Here is a 17,569-nt window from a genome sequence, read left to right as displayed (position 1 = left end):
ATCCATAGCCAAAGTGTGTAAATTAAATGAAAGGAAGAACACCAGCCGTGCTCAGCACATGTTATGCACGTACCACACTCAATTAGTAAATGAAATAGATTCGAAAATCTACAGGAGGTGTAAAATCACTGATCAGTATCAGAGCATAAACACAGGCTTAAAGTTAAGTGCAGCGGAGGGAAACAACTTTCAATGTTTTTTTTCTAATTGTAGGGATAAAATGAATCAAACTGGTTAAAAAGTAATTTTATCCAAATGGATCACATGCTGGGGACTTCCATAAGGTTGATAAAGTTCATTTCCAGCTGAGGTAACAGATTATTTATTGCCCAAACTATTAAAACTCTTCTGAGTCATATCTCTTACCCAGCATGTATGCACATACATGAGCATGAATTTATTTATTCATTCAGTTGGACAAGCAGACTGGGTCAAAAGGGTAGATGTTCAAAGAAGTTCATTACAAGAGACAAAAAAAAAATCAAATATGAAAAATGAAAGTTATACACCAACCATAACAATATATCTGTGTTGTCTTATTTTCGTCTGGTTCAACATGTGAGTTGATGGATCCAGCTGGATATGGCCTCAGCACCTTATACCAAAGCTTTGAATCTGAGAGCTCTGATTCCTCCCCTACCCACAATTACCCTCTCCTGCCTGATCACGTTTACAGTGGATATAAAAAGTTTACACACCCCTATTAAAATGCCAGGATTTGTGATATAAAAAATGTGACCACAATAAATCATTTCAAAACCTTTCCCACCTTTAATGTGACCTATAACCTGTACAATTCAATTGAAAAACAAACAAAAAATAAAAAACATAACAGTAAGCTGGTTGCATAAGTGTGCACACCCTTAAACTAATATTTTGTTGAAGCACCTTTTGATTTAATTAAAGCATTCAGTCTTCTTGCCCCCTGCATAACTGTTAGAATAGTTTGTTTTAACAGTGTTTTACCTTTTTTTTTTTAGTTATATACCCGATGAAATAGCTGAAAACTCAAATTGCTGAAAACTCATTTCACTGAATCTCATTTTGAAGTGAAGTACTGGGACTGTGTAGAGTACTGTAAGGCAAGTAAAAGGAATATGCCCTTTTCCTCACTGTAGTGTAATTCTGGAGTTAGTATATATAGTTGGGGGGTATGGGGGGTTCAGCACCCCACATTGGGGTGTGGGGGTTGTAGCCTCCCCCATTTAGTTTGAGTATATATTGTCTTCTAGAGAGAGTTAGTCATTGATGTTGTAAGTATGCATGTCTATTGTTTAAAATGTATTGTTTTAAAGCTTTCAATAAAATATAGCATAAAACCAAACTAGATGGGGGGGCTGTGCCGCCGCACACACCATAACTGCACCCCCCACACCCCCACTATTTAAATATTCCAACTCCGAGATTGCACTACAGCAAGGAAAAGGGACATCTCCAATTCTGTGATGTATGCAGATCTCTGCTCAGAATGTCAGGATTCCATTAGTTCGATCATATGGTCTCGGCCATATGAAATTTGATCTTTCAGGATTTCGGCATTGTGAAGTGTATATATATATATATATATATATATATATATATATATATATATATATATATATATATATATATGTGTGTGTGTGTGTGTGTGTATGTATATAATAGGCCAAGGAGGAAAATATAATAAGCACTATATAGTGCAAGAGATACAAGAGGTCATACAAGGTTCAAAGGAGATCTGTCCGATCCCTAGAAGTAAACAATGAAAATTTGGTAGGGAAGAAGGAGGGAGGTTTAGTTGAATCAGATAAAAAGAACACAACACGGATCTATCATTATGGCAAGTATATAACTTTCATATCTGATGTTGTCTTTTTTTGTCTGATTCAACATGTGTGACAGATTCCCAAGCTACCAGACTGGGACCTGGGTTGTCTCAAGGAAGGACATAGTCCTGAGTATGGCAGAGCTGGAAGAGGTGCAGATCCTGGACTTCACATCTAACTTGCAATGAGATACAAAGGTATGAGGTGAGGACCAAGTTGCTGCAGCACATATGTCACTAACAGGCAACTCATTTTGCAAATGCCATTGAGGGTGCCATTGCTTTGGCAGAGTGCACCTTAAACTTTGAATCATAAACAAATAAAATGCAATTTGCTAACAATCTTGAGAGGGTTACCTTAGACACTGATTGTCCCATTTTTTTCTTGGAAAAAGATATAAACAGTTGATTTGATTTTCTGGTAGTCATAGAACGATGGAGCTAGAACCTGAGTTCTCTATGCACATCTAAGGTGAGTAACGTATGTTCTCCTTTATTGATAAAACTGATGAAGAAAACTGTCAGATCAATTGGCTGGTTCAAGTTAGTTTCAGAAGCTACTTTAGGAAGGAAGGAAAGGTTTGTTCTAAATGACAGTCTGCCTCTATGAAAGATAAGGATGGGAGTCTTGCATGAGAGTGCCTGTAGTTCTGACACCCTTCTGACAGATGTAATGGCTTCTTCCAAGAAAGAAACTTCATAGCCGTGGATGCTGCTGGTTTGAAGGGTTTTTGGGTTGAGATGGTGGCATTCCAGGGAGAGACTGGATCATGAACTGGGGGTCCACTAAGAAAAACATTAGATACTTTGAGGGAATCAATGGAACCATAGTTGAGCTCTATGTGAAAGTTTGAATGGCTGCTAATTGCATTTTAATTATGGAATAACTTGACCCAGCCATGAAAAGTAATGTTTGGTAGAGGTGCTGGATTAGGGTCTAGTCTGTTAGAAGAGGCTCAGATGGAAAAATGCTTCCATTTGCTCTTATAAGTCTTTTTGGTTGAGTTTATTTGAGAGGAAGATATGATATAGATGACCGGGGAAGAAAGACTGGCATCTTTCGCTATTGTTAGAATTAGAGAAACCATGTGGTTATCTTTAGGATCTTGAGGTCTGGTAGAGGTAACCTGGATGGGTATGTGAGGAGATTCAGGAATGTAATCAGAACCCATGGTGGGTAAAGAAGGTGAGGCCAAAGAATGGGGAACCGTACCTGCTGAGGCCAGAAGGGAACAGTGAGGATTACCCTGGTCTTGCACTCCATAGCTTTCTCAATGAACCTGATGATAAGAGGAATTGGTGGAAAGGTGGACAGGAGACCTCAGGGCCAAGAATGGACTAGATCATCTCTCTGTGACTGTCCTTGAAGAGGGATGAGGGCAAAGTAACCTATGCATTTGCTGTTTAGTTATGAAGCAAAAAGGTCACAGCAAGGTTGGCCCCAATGGCTGAAAATCTCCCCTGCCATTGTTTTGTTGAGAGACCAGTCATGAGGCAGTAGTATAGTTCTGTTCAGTTTGTCCTCTAGGATGGTGGACATCATAGGTATGTGTTTTGGTACTAGAAAGCAATTCTAAGATATCAACCACTACCAAATTCTCATGGCTTCTCAGTAAAGAGAGTATGTTCAGGTTCTACCCTGTTTGTTGATGTATCAAACCACTGATATACTGTCTGAGTGTATGGCAATCATATCATTGGGTAGATGGTCCTGAAATGCCTGCAAAGTAAGGAAGACCACTCTTAGCTACAAGACATTGGTGTAAAGCTTGGCCGCTATCATAGCCCATGTTTCTTGGACTGTTCTCCCTTCAAAATGCCCCCCACCCACCCAAAAAAGGAGGCGTCCATGGTCACTGTGGCTCTAGTTATTGTAGGATGGAAGTGTCTGCCCTTATTTACTGAATCAGAAGAAATCCACCACAGAATGTGGTCCCTGCAGACATGCGTGAGCCTACTCTGTAGTGAAGGGGGTGGATTTTTTGTGATCACTATACAGCTAGCATCCACTGTAAAACTCTCATTTAATATCTAGCTAGGGGAACCATCACTATAGAGGGAGCCATTAGACCCAGGAGGAGCAATACCAATTGAGCCTGGGGTCTGGGATGATTTATCACCTGGAGAGCTACAGATCTGATTGATTTGACCTGTGCTGATGGAAGTTTTGCTATCTAATGTAGAGTGTCTATGTGACAATCTGTGAATTCTATGGAATGAGTAAAAGGTAGCTTGCTGTTATTAGTGGTAATAGAAATGCCAGGGTGAGTTGTTAGTTGTGACAGGAATGACCGATGTGTTAGAAGTAGATCCCTGGAAGTAGCAATTAGAAGCCAATTGGGTAAATATGAAATATTTGGATCCCCTGTTGCCTGCAGTAAGCTGGCACAACTGCCATTATCTTGGTAAACAACCGAGAGACTGTGATGAGACCAAAAGGCAAAGCTCTGGACTGATAATGATTGGTTCCCAGCCAGAAATGGAGGAATCTCCTGGATTGCTGCTGGATCTTGATATGATAGTAGGTGTCCTGGAGATCAATAGAGCACATCCAATTGTCATTCCTCAGCACAGGTGGAATGGACTGTACTGTGACCATCCAGAATGTTGCTTGTTTCACAAATTGATTCAAATTGCTGAGATCCAAAATTGGTCTTAGGTTCCCTGTCATTTCAGGCACTAAAAAGAACCTTGAAAAGTCTCAGGAACCTAGTTAGTCTTGAGAACTGGTTGGATGACAATTTTGTCCAGCAACTTTGAAACTTCTGTTGCTGTGGATTCCAGCTGATTGGGTGGAGTATCAGGAATCTTTTGCTTTGTCTTTGGGGTTTTTAAAAAGGGTATTGTATAATTTCTGGTAATGACCCTTAGCACCCAAGAATGGGAGGTTATATTTTGCCAGACTACAGAGTGTAAGGAGAAGCTTCCCCAGACTGCTTCTGGAGTGCAGGAATCTGGCAAGCATTCAGAGATGCTGATAATGTTTTTCAGTGAATGGTCCATGAACACTTTGGTTTTGTGGGCTGCCTCTGCCTCATGGGTGATGTCCCATGGAATTACCTCCACCTCTCCCTTTGGGAGGCCTATCCACAGGTGTGTCCTAGTGAAAGTCTTGAGATTTTTTGAAACACATTTTTCTTCATCATCTTTGATTTTGGAGAAGGATCTGTGAGAGGTTAAAAAATGGATTCCAGTGTCAGACAAGGTCTTACCTTCTGCTCACTCTTGGTAAGCATATCCTTGACTTTTGGTCCAAATAAAGTGGAGCCATTGTACAGGGCACATTCAGGCATTATGTCACATAGTAATACCTGTGCTGGCTCCTTGGGATGCTCCTTCTGCTGCATTAGATAACAGTCTTAGGGCAGCATTCAATCATGACTAAGTAGACAATTAGGTATCCACAGCTTTTTGGATATCTGATGGTAAGTTACCCACTAGGGAATTTGAAAGTTCCTTGATCAAATCCCTCTGGAAATGTGTCGGGTGAGCCATGTAGTTCAGCACACAAAGAAAAAAAGTGGCTGAAGCATATGTCTATTTCCCCAGTCTGTCTAAAGCTCTTGATTCTCTGTTGAGGGGGGTGAATAGAGGAACTCTCTTAGGACGGTTTATTTTTTGTGGCTGCTGTTACCACCATGGAAGCTAGAGGGGAACCCTTAGCTCAATGTTTTCTTTCTTTGGGGGCAACTAGAATTCTTTCTGGTTTCTTTGGGATGGGCTTTGCCAGATCATGCTCCTTCCAGGCTTTCTAAGTAATGTGGTTGACTAAGGCATTGGGAGGAAGAGCCATCCAGGACATTGAAGGGCCAGACCCAAATTCTTCGAAGATCATTGATTCATAAGAAAAAGGAGTTTAGGTGGACCCCCCACACACACACACACCCATATCATCAATTTGAGGATGTCTCCAAAGGAGATGTCTTTGAGGAGGGACCTTGGAAAACCTTCTCACTCATCTAAGTTGGTGTCTTTGGCAAAAGACTCAGAAAAGGAGTCAATATAGTTCCTCTTACAAGTCCTCTTCCAGGGAATGTGCCTTGGGACTCCTGATGGGGACACATCACAATCAGATGTGAGACTCAAACACCAAGTAGTCTCAAAGCCTAAGGGATCCATCTGTCCCTGTCTACCAGAATGTGAGGAAGCAGGAGCCATCTTCAGAGGGAGTCTGGATGAATCCAAACTCTGACCATGTACCAGCCATCTTGGTCCAGCCAATGACATCTACACAGCATCATAAGCCAGCTCAGCCAATGGAATTGAGGAAGAGCCATCTAGGTTAGCAGAATTGTTAGCCCTCATGATTCCAAAGGCCGAAGGCTCTGAGGAGGACCTTGGAACCAAGCTGTCCAGTGCCAAAGCCCCAGGTGAAAGAGACCACTCCAAAAACCTTGGGGCTGACTCCAGCATTAGAGCTCTGACACTGATGCTCAGGCTTCAGGTTTTCACTCAACCCGAGTGCATTGGAGTCAAGAAAGTGAGGGAAGATTTCGAAGCCAAAATCTCTGGGGCTATCAACTCCAAAGCTGGTACTGCAGGAAGATTGGATTATACGTACACCAGCTTCAAGAATGGAGATAGCATAAGAAGCTGAATAGTTGGGAAGGAAGAGGCTGATCCTGGCCCTTTTCATGGGGATGGAGCTGGGAGGAATCCCATCTGAATCTGAGTCCTCAAAAACTTCCTCATTATTTGGTTGATGTCAGACTCAGTGAGGCTCCTAGTAGATTGACCAGATCTTAAGGATGAGGCTAGTGAAGCAGGCATTGAAGGTAATTTTTGCAATATTGGTGAGTGAATCTTGGGGCTGATGGGTTCTGGTGAAAAAGAAGTCTTTGGGGATGGAGTCTGGATTCTAGGAATAGTAAGATCCAACTGTCTTGAAACCTTACGCACTGGACTCGCAATACCTGTCAGATCGGGAGACCTTTTCTTAGATTTATCTGAATGATCTTTGGGTCTCTTTTCTTTAGATTTTTCTCTTGCTTTGTCTCTGTCCTTCTCTCTCCCTTTTACATTTGATCTTTCCCTTTCTTTGTCTCAGTTTTTCTCAGAGGAAGGGGAAGAGGTGGATGCCTTTGGGTACTAAGACATTATGAACCTTGTCTGCAGAGGAAGAAGACCTTTTAAGATGAGTTTTTCTTTTCTCCCCTGCTGGGCTCTGGTGTCAAATGCTGCACAATGGAGCATGAATCCTGCAAGTGGGAAGGCCCCAAACAGTAGACACACTGGAAGTATGGGTCTTGAGGAGGTATTTTACGTCCATAGGTGGAGCACATTTTAAAACATGTTTATATTAGAATATCAAACAACAATAAAGATGTATATAAATCTTAACTACAAGTTATCTGTAGCATACAACAAGCTTACTAAACTAACTATCTATCCTAATACTAGATTGAAGAAAAATTTTGCAAATCACACTGATTTAACCTTAACAACTACTAAGAACTTAACACTAGTATCAAAATTCTTAAATGGGAGGAAAAATATTGGTGGAGCTCTCAGTCTACACATCTGGTTTAGCCAGGTGGCACACGAGATCTGAGGTAATTCAGACAGGAGAAGGGAACTGTGTGTAGGGGAGGGGTCAGAGCTCTTGAATCCAAAGCTTTGGTTTAAGGCACCGAGGTTGGATCCAGACGCATCTGGCAACCCACATGTTAAATCAATTGAAAAAAGACAACATTGAATCAAAGTAATACAGATCAACAACACTAACATCAGTGCAAGGACTCATCCAATAACAAACCCACATCTGATGCTGGAAGAGCAGAAGACTGGATCCTATTCTTTCACCAAGTTAAACTTCAAAGCAGTCACCAAAGCCATGGATGAGGGGAAGACGATGCACACTGCCTACCTTGACCTAGCCAAAGCCTTTGACACTATTCCCCACTCAGGCATAATAGATAAACTCTCCCAGCTAGGCATCAACCTGTATATTACCAGATGGGTAGCTAACTGGCTCACTGATAGAACCCACTCAGTCGAAGTAGGGGAAGCCACCTCTAGTAGTAGACCCGTAATGAGCGGTGTACCCCAAGGATCGGTCTTGGGGCCTCTACTGTTTGGGATATACTTTTCTGAGGTGCAAGCCAAAACTAGTGGTCTATGGCTGACCAAGTTTGCAGATGACTGCAAGCTGGGCACTGTCTTAATTTTGCCTAGTGATGTGAACATCCTCCAAGAGGGCCTTACCCAAACTAATGACTGGTGCCTCAAACCGAATGCCAAGAAATGCATCATCCCCTTTGGGAAAAATGTCATCCCCACTAATTATCACATTAATAACAACGTACTAAGCATGCAATCAGTCATGAGGGACTTGGGCACCCAGGTTGATAGCAACCTGACTTTTGACCACCACATCGCCTACATTGTATGGAAGGCTTTCTACATGGCCCACCTCATAAATAAGGGTATTTCATCCAAGAACAAGGAGGTCATAACATCCCTGTACTCCTCCCTTATCAGACCCATTATTGAGTATAATGCCTCCTTTGGCATGTACCCTGCCAAGCACATGCAGCAGTTGGAGAGACCACAGAGGCTCCTGACCAGGAAAATCCAGGGTCTCAGATACCTATCCTATACAGATAGGCTACTCAGTCTCATACAGACTGCTCAGAGGTGACCTGTGTCTGGCATACAAGGCCATTTCAGACCCAGGCGTGATGGAGTTGCTGCATACCTGTAAGACAAACTCCACTCACACAACCCACATGCAAGGCCTTACCTGGTCACTGACATTAATAGAACTTGTTGGTGGGATAGATTTGTGCCCCCAAAGACTCCTCTGTCTGTGGAATAGACTCCCTCTCCATGTCAAGCAGAGTACCTCTCTATCCATTTTTAAGAGGAGCCTGGATGACTGAATGGGAAACAGAAAATACACTCCTGGGATCCCACCTGTGTCCTTGCTGGACAGGGGAAACAGGTGCTGAATTTGACGGCCATGAGCAAAATTCTTGGCTAGGCTTATAAGGGCCTCCAGGCCAATAGCCTAGTATCATCCTATGAACCTAGTAACCTATAAGTGCTTGGAACCAATAGTGAGACATCAGTGCAAATTAGCAGGAAAGATTGCTGCACTCCTGATTGGGCCATCATGTGGCTGAGACATTAAACTGAGATCTCATGTGCCTAAGTCACTAGAGAGATGTACAAGATGTATAAGATCTCATGGTACTTCTTGAAAAGAGTAAGAAATGTATTTCTTTTATTTTGTTAAATTTATTAATTGGAACAGTGTTATAAAATCTTCATATATCTCATTCTACAATTTTTACAAAGACTAATTGTTCCAAAAATCTTTAGAAATTCCTGCATATTCCCTACTTATCCCAAGCTTTATTATAAAGCACCGAATGATGTCTATCATCCCATATTATCCAGAAAACAAAACCTCATAGAAAACCTTAGAATAACATTTCAGTATCAGAACATACAACACCATTTTACTCCACAAAATATAATAAAATTCAAACTCATTTCTTGCAAAAAAAAAAAAACACTTTAGGCATATCTTGAATAACCCAAGTATTATAAATTTTACAAAACTGCCTACTCCTTCTACATCCCGCAGACACATGTAACATGGATTTTACTTCTCCATAAAAACACACCCGTTCTAATACTGATTTATACTTTGATAATTCTTTAATAGAAATTTCAGATAACAAAGCCTCCACACAAATCATCATCATCAACCCCCTTTTTCCCCTTTTCCTACAAGAGGTTGAGGTGTTATGTCAACCAACTGTTTCCATCTCTCATAATTCAATGATGCTCTCCTACCTTCATCGATAGTCATGCCTGACTGTTGCAGGTATGCCTCAAAAATCCATCCATCCATCCCTTTGCTGGATGCCTTCGTTTTCTCTTGTCTTCTTCCTGTCAGTGACAAGTCTTTCAAACTAGATTGTCTTTGGTTTTCTACACGTGCCCAAACCTCTGAAATCTGTTTTCTTTTATCTTCTTCAGTTGGAGCTACTTTGTCTTCTCCCCCAATGTCCTAAATTCTTTATCTGTCCCACAGTGTGCATCCTACCACCTATCTGAGGCACGTCATCTTCTTCTCCTCTAACTTCCTCAACTCTTCACCCTTTACTGTGCTGGTTTCTGTACCATACAGCAGTACTGGTTGCACCACTGTTTTGTACACCTTACTTTTCAGCTTCTTTGGCATTCTTCTATTACTCATTACCCCTGACACTCTGTGCCAGTTGGCAGGAGCCTCCCTGATTTTAGCTCTGACCTCCTTTTTCTGACTTACCTTCTCTTCAACCACCCCTCCCAGATACTTGAAGCCGTTAACCTGTTCCACTATTTTCCCTTCTATTTCATTTCTAGATTCTTCTGATTTCCTCATTTGCTGCCATTGCAATTGCCTTATCTGTTCTCAGTTTCATTACATGTGCTTTCAGTTTTGCATTCCATTCTCCTATCCATTGCTGAAGTTCTTGCTCAGGGTCTGCCTCTAATTCCACATCATCTACATACAGCAACTTTGTTGATCTGCCCCCTCTGATCTGTTTGCTAATGTAGTCCATCACCAATATGAACAGCAGTGGACTCAAAAATGAACTCTGATGCACACCTACTCCCAGTGGAAACCCCATCTGTGAGACCAAACACTGTTCATACTTGAGTCAGTGGGTCCTTGTACATAGCCTGCACTAATTCTACCAATGTTTCTGGGACTTCAAACCACTGCAGGACTGCCCAAATCACCTTTCTTGAAATCTTGTCATATGCTTTCTCCAAGTCTAGGAAAATCCAATTGGACTCTTTCTTAATCTCTAGCTTCTTCTCAAGAATCTGTCTCATTATAAATGTAAGATCATCTGTGTTGCATCCTGATCAGAATCCAAACTGCTCATCTCCCATTTTAATTTCTACTCCTCTGCATATTCATCAGCCATCCTCTCCAGAACTTTCATGCAGTTTGACAGGAGTTTGAAACCTCTGCAATGCTCATAGTTTTGGGCGTTCCCTTTGTTCTTGTACACTGACACTAATATGCGTATTCTCCAGTCATATATAATACACAGCTTCTGGGGGGTTTTCTTCATTCAGAAGCTGCTAGAAAACACTCCTTCCATCTGCTTTTGAATCTCCTGTGGGCTGATAAGAATGTAGTTGCTTGCATCCCTTATGAAGAGTGTCTGACTATCTACTTTATCTTTCTGTCTTTGCCTTGCAACTTGATAGCGTTTCTTTATGCCATCTACTGAGTCACTTTTCAGATGCTGGTAGAGTGCCTCTGATGCTTTGTTCTTTGCTATTGTAACTCCTCTCTTACCCTCTTTGTTAACCAACCAGAATTTCATCTTAGCCTGTTCCACTTTTTCTAGTTCCCATTATTGTCTTGCACTCCTTCTTTCTTTTGATGACTTCCTGGACTTCTGCATACCACCACCAGCATTTCTTATATACCTTGCTTCCATACCTGGTTCGGCAACATATCTTTACTATAGTCCTCACACATTGTGTTTTTTGAGGCACTAACATTCTTTAACTCCACTTACTTTTTTTCTTCTTCCTGAGGTGCAAGAGCCCTGAATAATACCTTGAACTCTTGTCCTTTCTCTCCAGTCAATTTCCAGATCTTCAGCCTAGTCTCTGTTAACCTTAGAGCCTTCTCTGACCACTGCTTGTAGCTGATTGTGGCAACCAGTGTTTTATGCTGTGGGCAGACTGTTTCTCTGCTGATGACTTTGCAATCACTGATTCTACCCCAGTGCCATTTCTTTACTAGGAGGAAGACTACCTGAGTTGCATGTTGGCCACTCTTGCATGTGATTCTGTGGCTGTCTCTTTTGCTGAACCATGTAGTGTATTAGCCACCATCAAGCCATTTACCAGGCAGAAGTCTAGATGGCCTCTCCTTCTTTATTCCTGTTGCCAAACCCTTAAGGACTAAGGCAGTCCTCATATAATGTTCTATCTGTCTCAATATGGGCATTCAGGTCCCCCATTATCAACACCAATTCAAGTTGTCCTGCTTGATCTAGTAGGTCCTGCAATTGCTGTTTAAATGCACTCTTTTCATTACTATCACAGTTCTGCTGTGGGGGCATATGCTGACATCATACTGCTCTATCCTTAAAATTAATTTTGATTGCCATGAGTCTGTCACTAATTCTGATATAATTCCTCATTGCTTTCTGAAGCCTCTCCCTCACCACCCTTCCCACACCATTTCTAGTCTGTCCTCCTCCTGACTATTAGACTCTGGATCCCAAGACAATGAGCCTAGCTGCACCACCCTTCCATCTTGTCTCCTGGATACATAGGATGTCCAGCCTCCTCTTTACCATCATGTTATCTACTTCCAAGCTGCGTTCTGTCAATGAACCTATACTGAGTGCAGCAATTCTTAGTTCATATTTGGCCAGGTTGATTAGGTTTATGCCTAGCTTTCACTCAGCAGACCTATCCCAGATAATCCAAGTTGAGCAACTGGACATTGGCTGGCCAGTACCTTATTGACCCAGGGTTGCTGGGATTTATGGCAGGCACACACTGGCCAGTAGTGGCACATAAACCCTTCCCACAGTTACCATGGGTCCCTGGGATAGACTTAAGTACACCAGGCCCTCAACCCACTTCGCTGTAATTATCATAATCATCATCATCATCATCATCTACAGTCCCCTTTTCCTATCTTCTACATGGGGTCTGGCTGTTGTGTCAACTGTCACCATCACTCCCAGTTCAAAGCCACACTCTTGCCTTCTTCGACAGTCGTGCCTAACTGTTGCTGGTCTTCTCTTACACAGTCCATCCATCTCTTTGATGGATGTCCTTATTTCCTCTTGTCTTCTTTCTGTCTGTCCCAAATCTTATTCCCCAGACTGTCTTCTCCTTTTATGCACATATGCACAAACCACCACAATTTGTTCTCATTGACCTTCTCTGTAATTGGAGCTACTTTGGCTTCTGCTCTGATGTCTTCATTTCTTCGTCTGTCACAATTTCCATCCTACCATGGATCGCAGGCACTACATCTGCAATGCCTCTAGCTTCCTCAACTGCTCTGCCTTTACTGCCTAGGTTTCTGTACCATACAGTAGTACTGTTTGCACCACTGTTTTGTACAACTTTACTTTTCAGCTTCTGTGGCATTCTTCTGTCATACACTACCCCTGATACCCACTGCCAGTTGTCTGCAGCCCCTCTGATTCTAGCTTTGACCTCTTCATTCAGACTTCCCTTCTACTCCACTGCCTGTCCCAGGTACTTGAAGCTGCTCCCTAATGTCTCAATTTTCAGCCTATGATTTCCATTTGCTGCTATTACAACTGTCTTATCGTAGTCAATTTCATTCCATGTGCCATCAGTTTTGCATTCCATTCTCCTATTCTTTGCTGAAATTCTTACCCAGAGTCTACCTGTAATGCCACATCATCTGCATACAGCAATTTTGTTGATCTGTCCCTTCCAACCTGTTTGCTGATGCAGTCCATCATCTGTATAAACAGCAGTGAGCTCAAAGCTGAACCCTGATGCACACCCACTCCCACTGGGAACCCCTCTGTGTAATCGAACACTGTTCATACTTGAGTCATTGGGTTCTTGTATGTAGCCTGCACTAATTCTACCAATGTTTCTGGGACTTCAAACTGTCACAAGACTGTCCAAATCTGCTTTCTTGTAACCTTGTCATATGCTTTTTCCAAGTCTAGGAATGCCCAGTTGCACTCTTTCCTCATATCTGGCTTCTTCTCAACTATATCTCTCACTGCAAACATCAGGTCAGTTGTGCTGCATCCTGATCTGAATACAAACTGCTCACCTCCCATCTTATGTTCTACTACTCTGTACATTCATTTACCAGTCACCCTCTCCAGAATTTTCATGCAATGTGACAGGAGTTTGATATCTCTGTACTGTCCACAATTGTGGATGTCCCCTTTGTTCTTGTACACTGGCACTGTTATGCTTATTTTCCAGTCTGGGATACACTTTTTTCCATATAAGACTACCCTCAGGAGCCATTTCTTCCCTATCTCACCCAACATCCAGACCATATTTGCTGCGACCTCATCTGAGTGTGCAGCTTTCCCTGACTTCATATTCCTTGGTTCTGTTCTTACTTCTTCTATGGTGGGCTCCTCCTCTTCTTTCATTATAGGCTGTGTCTGAGACAGTATAGCTTCTGGGGGGGAGGGTTCATCATTCAGAATATTGCTGTAAGTACTCCTTCCATCTGCCTTTAATTTCCTGTGAGCTGGTGAGCTGGTCGTTACTAGCATCCATTATTAAGGGTGTGTGTCTATCTTCTTTCTGTCTTTCCCTTAAATCCTGATATAGTTTCTTTGTGCCATTTACTGAGTCACTTTTCAGAAGCTAGTATAGTGCCTCTGATGCCTTGATCTTTGCTACTGCAACTCCTCTCTTAGCATCTTTGTTAGCCAACCAGTATTTCATCTTTGGCTGGTCTGTCTTTTCTATCTCCCACTTTTTCCTGCACTTCATATTTCTTTTGATTTCTTGTACTTCTGTATTCTACACCTCATTTTCCTTATGTACCTTATTTCCACACTGGCTTGGTCACATATCTGTTCTGCATTCCTCATACATGATGTTTTGAGGCACTGCCATTCTTCAACTCTGCCCATTTCCTCTTCTTCCTGAGGTCCTAGAGAAATTCCTTGAACTCTTGTGCTTTCTCTCCAGTCAACTGCCAGGTTTTCAGCCTAGTGTCTGTTGATCTTACAGCCTTTTCTGACCACTACATGCAGGTGATTGTAGCAACCAAAGGTTTATGCTGTGGGCCAACTGTTTCACTGGGAATGACTTTGCAATCACTGATTCTACCACAGTGTCCTTTCCTTAGTATGAAGAAATCTACCTGAGTTGCATGTTGGCCACTCTTGTCTGTCATCTTGTGACCATCTCTCATCCTGAACCCTTTATTGGTCACCATCAAGCCATTTGCTGGACTGGAGTCTATAATAACCTCTTGTTCTTTATTCCTGTTCTGTGTCTCCCAATTTGTGCATTCAGGTCACCTATAATCAACACCAATTCATGTTGTCCTGCTTGATCAAGAAGGTCCTGCAACTGCTGTCTGCGTGTACCTTTTTCTTCAATATTACAACGCTGCTGTTGGGTATAGGCTGAGATTATAAATAGTGTCCCCTATCATTAGACTAGTGTGGGATTGCCATGAGTCTGTCACTAATTCTGATGACATCTCTCAGTGTCTTTTGAAGCCACTCCCTCACCACAGTTTACCCACCATTTCTAGTCAGTCCTCCTCCTGAGTAGTAGGATCTGGATCCCAAGACAAGTGGCTTTGCTGTGTTGCCCTTCCATCTTGGATCCTGAATATAAATAATTTCCAGCCTTCTTCTTACCATCATGTCATCCACTTCCAAGTTGCTTCCCGTCAGTGAAGCTACATTGAGTGTAGTGTTTACTTCATGTTTGGCAGGTTGATTGTTTTTTACATCCAACTTTCCCTCAACAGAGCTATCTCAGGTAATCCAAGCTGGACAATTGGACACAAGATGGCCAGTAGTTTATTGACCCAGGGCTGTTGGACTTTATGGTGGGCACACACTGGCCAATAGGGATACATATACCCCTCCCACTATTAGCATGGACCCTGGCATAGATCCTCAACCCACTTATCACCAGCAAATACCCATGCCTATTTGGCAACATTAGTCGACTTGACCATATCACCTACAGCCAATTTTTACAACGTCGGCTGGCTAACTCTGACATAGCATGCAGTCTGTTATCTCTGTTCTCCTATCCTGTGGCTAGCCCTACATGGTGCACAGTCTGTGATCTGTGTTCTCCTATCTTGAGGATACTGCGCACCTCAGTAGATGCCCAAATCAGTTGGTCTATACAACTCTTACCCCTACAGGCACCATCTGGAATCTGTGCTGCTGCCCACAACTTCACAACTCTAATCTTGAGGGAGTTTGAAGTTAAAACACTCCTCATGTTTTTAAGAGGTGGGAGGAACTCCACAGAGACCCAGGGAGAACATCCAAACTCCATACAGGCATTGACCAGAGGTCAGGATCAAACTTTGTACATTATGCATGGAAGGTGAAGACCTTAGGCATTATGCCAAATGGGCTTAGCCTACATACAAAATCTTTCACAAAACATGCTTCTCTAATAGCCACATTCTCTTTCTAACTGCATTTTAAAAGACTCAACCAAAGTCTCCAATCCTAGCAAGAAATAAAAAAGCTTTAATATTCTATATGCACATTTTTCCCTACTTGCATTGAGTTCTTCTGGAAGCTACTTTCATAATCACCATTTTCTTCCATAATGTTCTAGTCTTCCAGTCTAAAAGTAGTAAATTCAACTTCTTCTGATTTGAAGTTCATTGATCCAAAATTAATGGTAACAATGATCTATAGAATGACCCACAAACCCACCCTCTTCTTTGCTCATTTAGGTCTGAAAAAATAAAGATGTAAAATAACAGTAGGTGTATTATATGACAAACAATTTTCTCTTCCTCATAAAACATTTCTCTCTTTATCATAGGTTCATAGGTATATCCTAGGCTAATGACCACCAGGGCATTTATAAGCTTAGCTGCGCAACCCAACCTAATTGTGTCCCCATGTAACATGGGCGTCTTTTTGGGAGGGTATGTCAGTTAGGAGGTAGCTAAAGGTTTAGTGGGGGGATATGTTAGTTAGGGAATATTTACTGTCAGTTTCTGTGTAAGAGACATGGGTGCCATATCAGAGGTGAATTTTCAATTTCCAATCCAACAGTCAAGATTACATTTGAATTGGGTCAGAGATAGACTCTGCATCAAATGGATGGGGAGCCTATTCCAGAGTGCGTATATCCTTTCAGACACATGTCTGCCTCACCAGTATGTTTTATTTATATTACAAGCAAAGTTTAAATCCTTGGATCTAGTGTTTCTGGTGCTATTCTTTTTGTGGATGTGCAAAAGGTCCATCAGGGCTGGATCTGAAGATGCCTTACATGCCAGGCATAGATCTCCTCTCATTAACCTGTAGGAGACTGAGTATAGAAACAGGGCTTCCAGGTGATCTGTATAGGATGCATCAGTAACCTGGATTCTCTTGGTGAGGAACCTCAGTGGGCATTCCAACTGCCGCATATACCTGAACAGGTACACACTGAAGGAGGTATTGTGCTCAATGATGGGTCTGATAAGGGCTGAGTAAAGTGGTTCTATAACTTCCCTGGACCTGGATGCCATAGCCTTACTTATAAGCTGGGTGACATAGAAAGATTTTCTTATTACCTTGGCTACATGTTGGTCAAAGTCTAGATTACTGTCTACATATGTTCCCAGATCCATAACTACTGGGTCAGATCTTAGGGGTGTCTTATCAATGGAGTAATTAACATGGGTGGATTTTTCTCAAAAGGCACTATAATGTACTTCCTGGCACTGAATTTTAACACATGGCTTTGGCATCAGTCATTTGTTTGTGGTAGACCTTCTTGCAGGATGCTAGTGTCATGTGGAGAATCTATGATAGGGCCCATTTTTCAGTCATCTGCAAGTTTGGTGAGCCAGAGGCCCTTGACATTAGCCTTGACCTCTGAGAAATAGATGCCAAAAAGGAGTGGGCTTAGCACTGGGACCTGAGGTACTCAGCTGGTGACATGTCTTTTGGTGGAGGTGATCTCATCAATCCTGACTTCTTGGATACTATTTGTGAGCCAGCTGAGAGTCCAGCAAGTTATGTAGGGATTGATGCCTTGTTGAGTGAGTTTGTCAACACT

The 17,569-nt window shown here is 42.1% G+C and overlaps 1 protein-coding gene across 1 annotated transcript in view; it reads left to right on the top strand.

The window, feature by feature from the left end:
* Positions 1–6,552: 6,552 nt before the first annotated feature.
* Positions 6,553–17,569, top strand: part of MIOX (myo-inositol oxygenase) — a 197,777-nt gene continuing 186,760 nt past the window's right edge. The window contains exon 1 of the mRNA XM_044087313.1: positions 6,553–6,579. Within this exon, the coding sequence (XP_043943248.1) occupies positions 6,553–6,579 (27 nt within the window). The remainder of the gene's footprint in view (positions 6,580–17,569) is intronic.

Source organism: Protopterus annectens, chromosome 11.part0 (assembly GCF_019279795.1).
Source record: "Protopterus annectens isolate FY-2018-M chromosome 11.part0, PAN1.0, whole genome shotgun sequence".
In the NCBI taxonomy this organism is placed as follows: Eukaryota; Metazoa; Chordata; order Ceratodontiformes; family Protopteridae; genus Protopterus; species Protopterus annectens.
The sequence above is the reverse complement of the archived record's forward strand: the minus strand, read 5'-3'. Positions and strand labels throughout refer to the sequence as shown.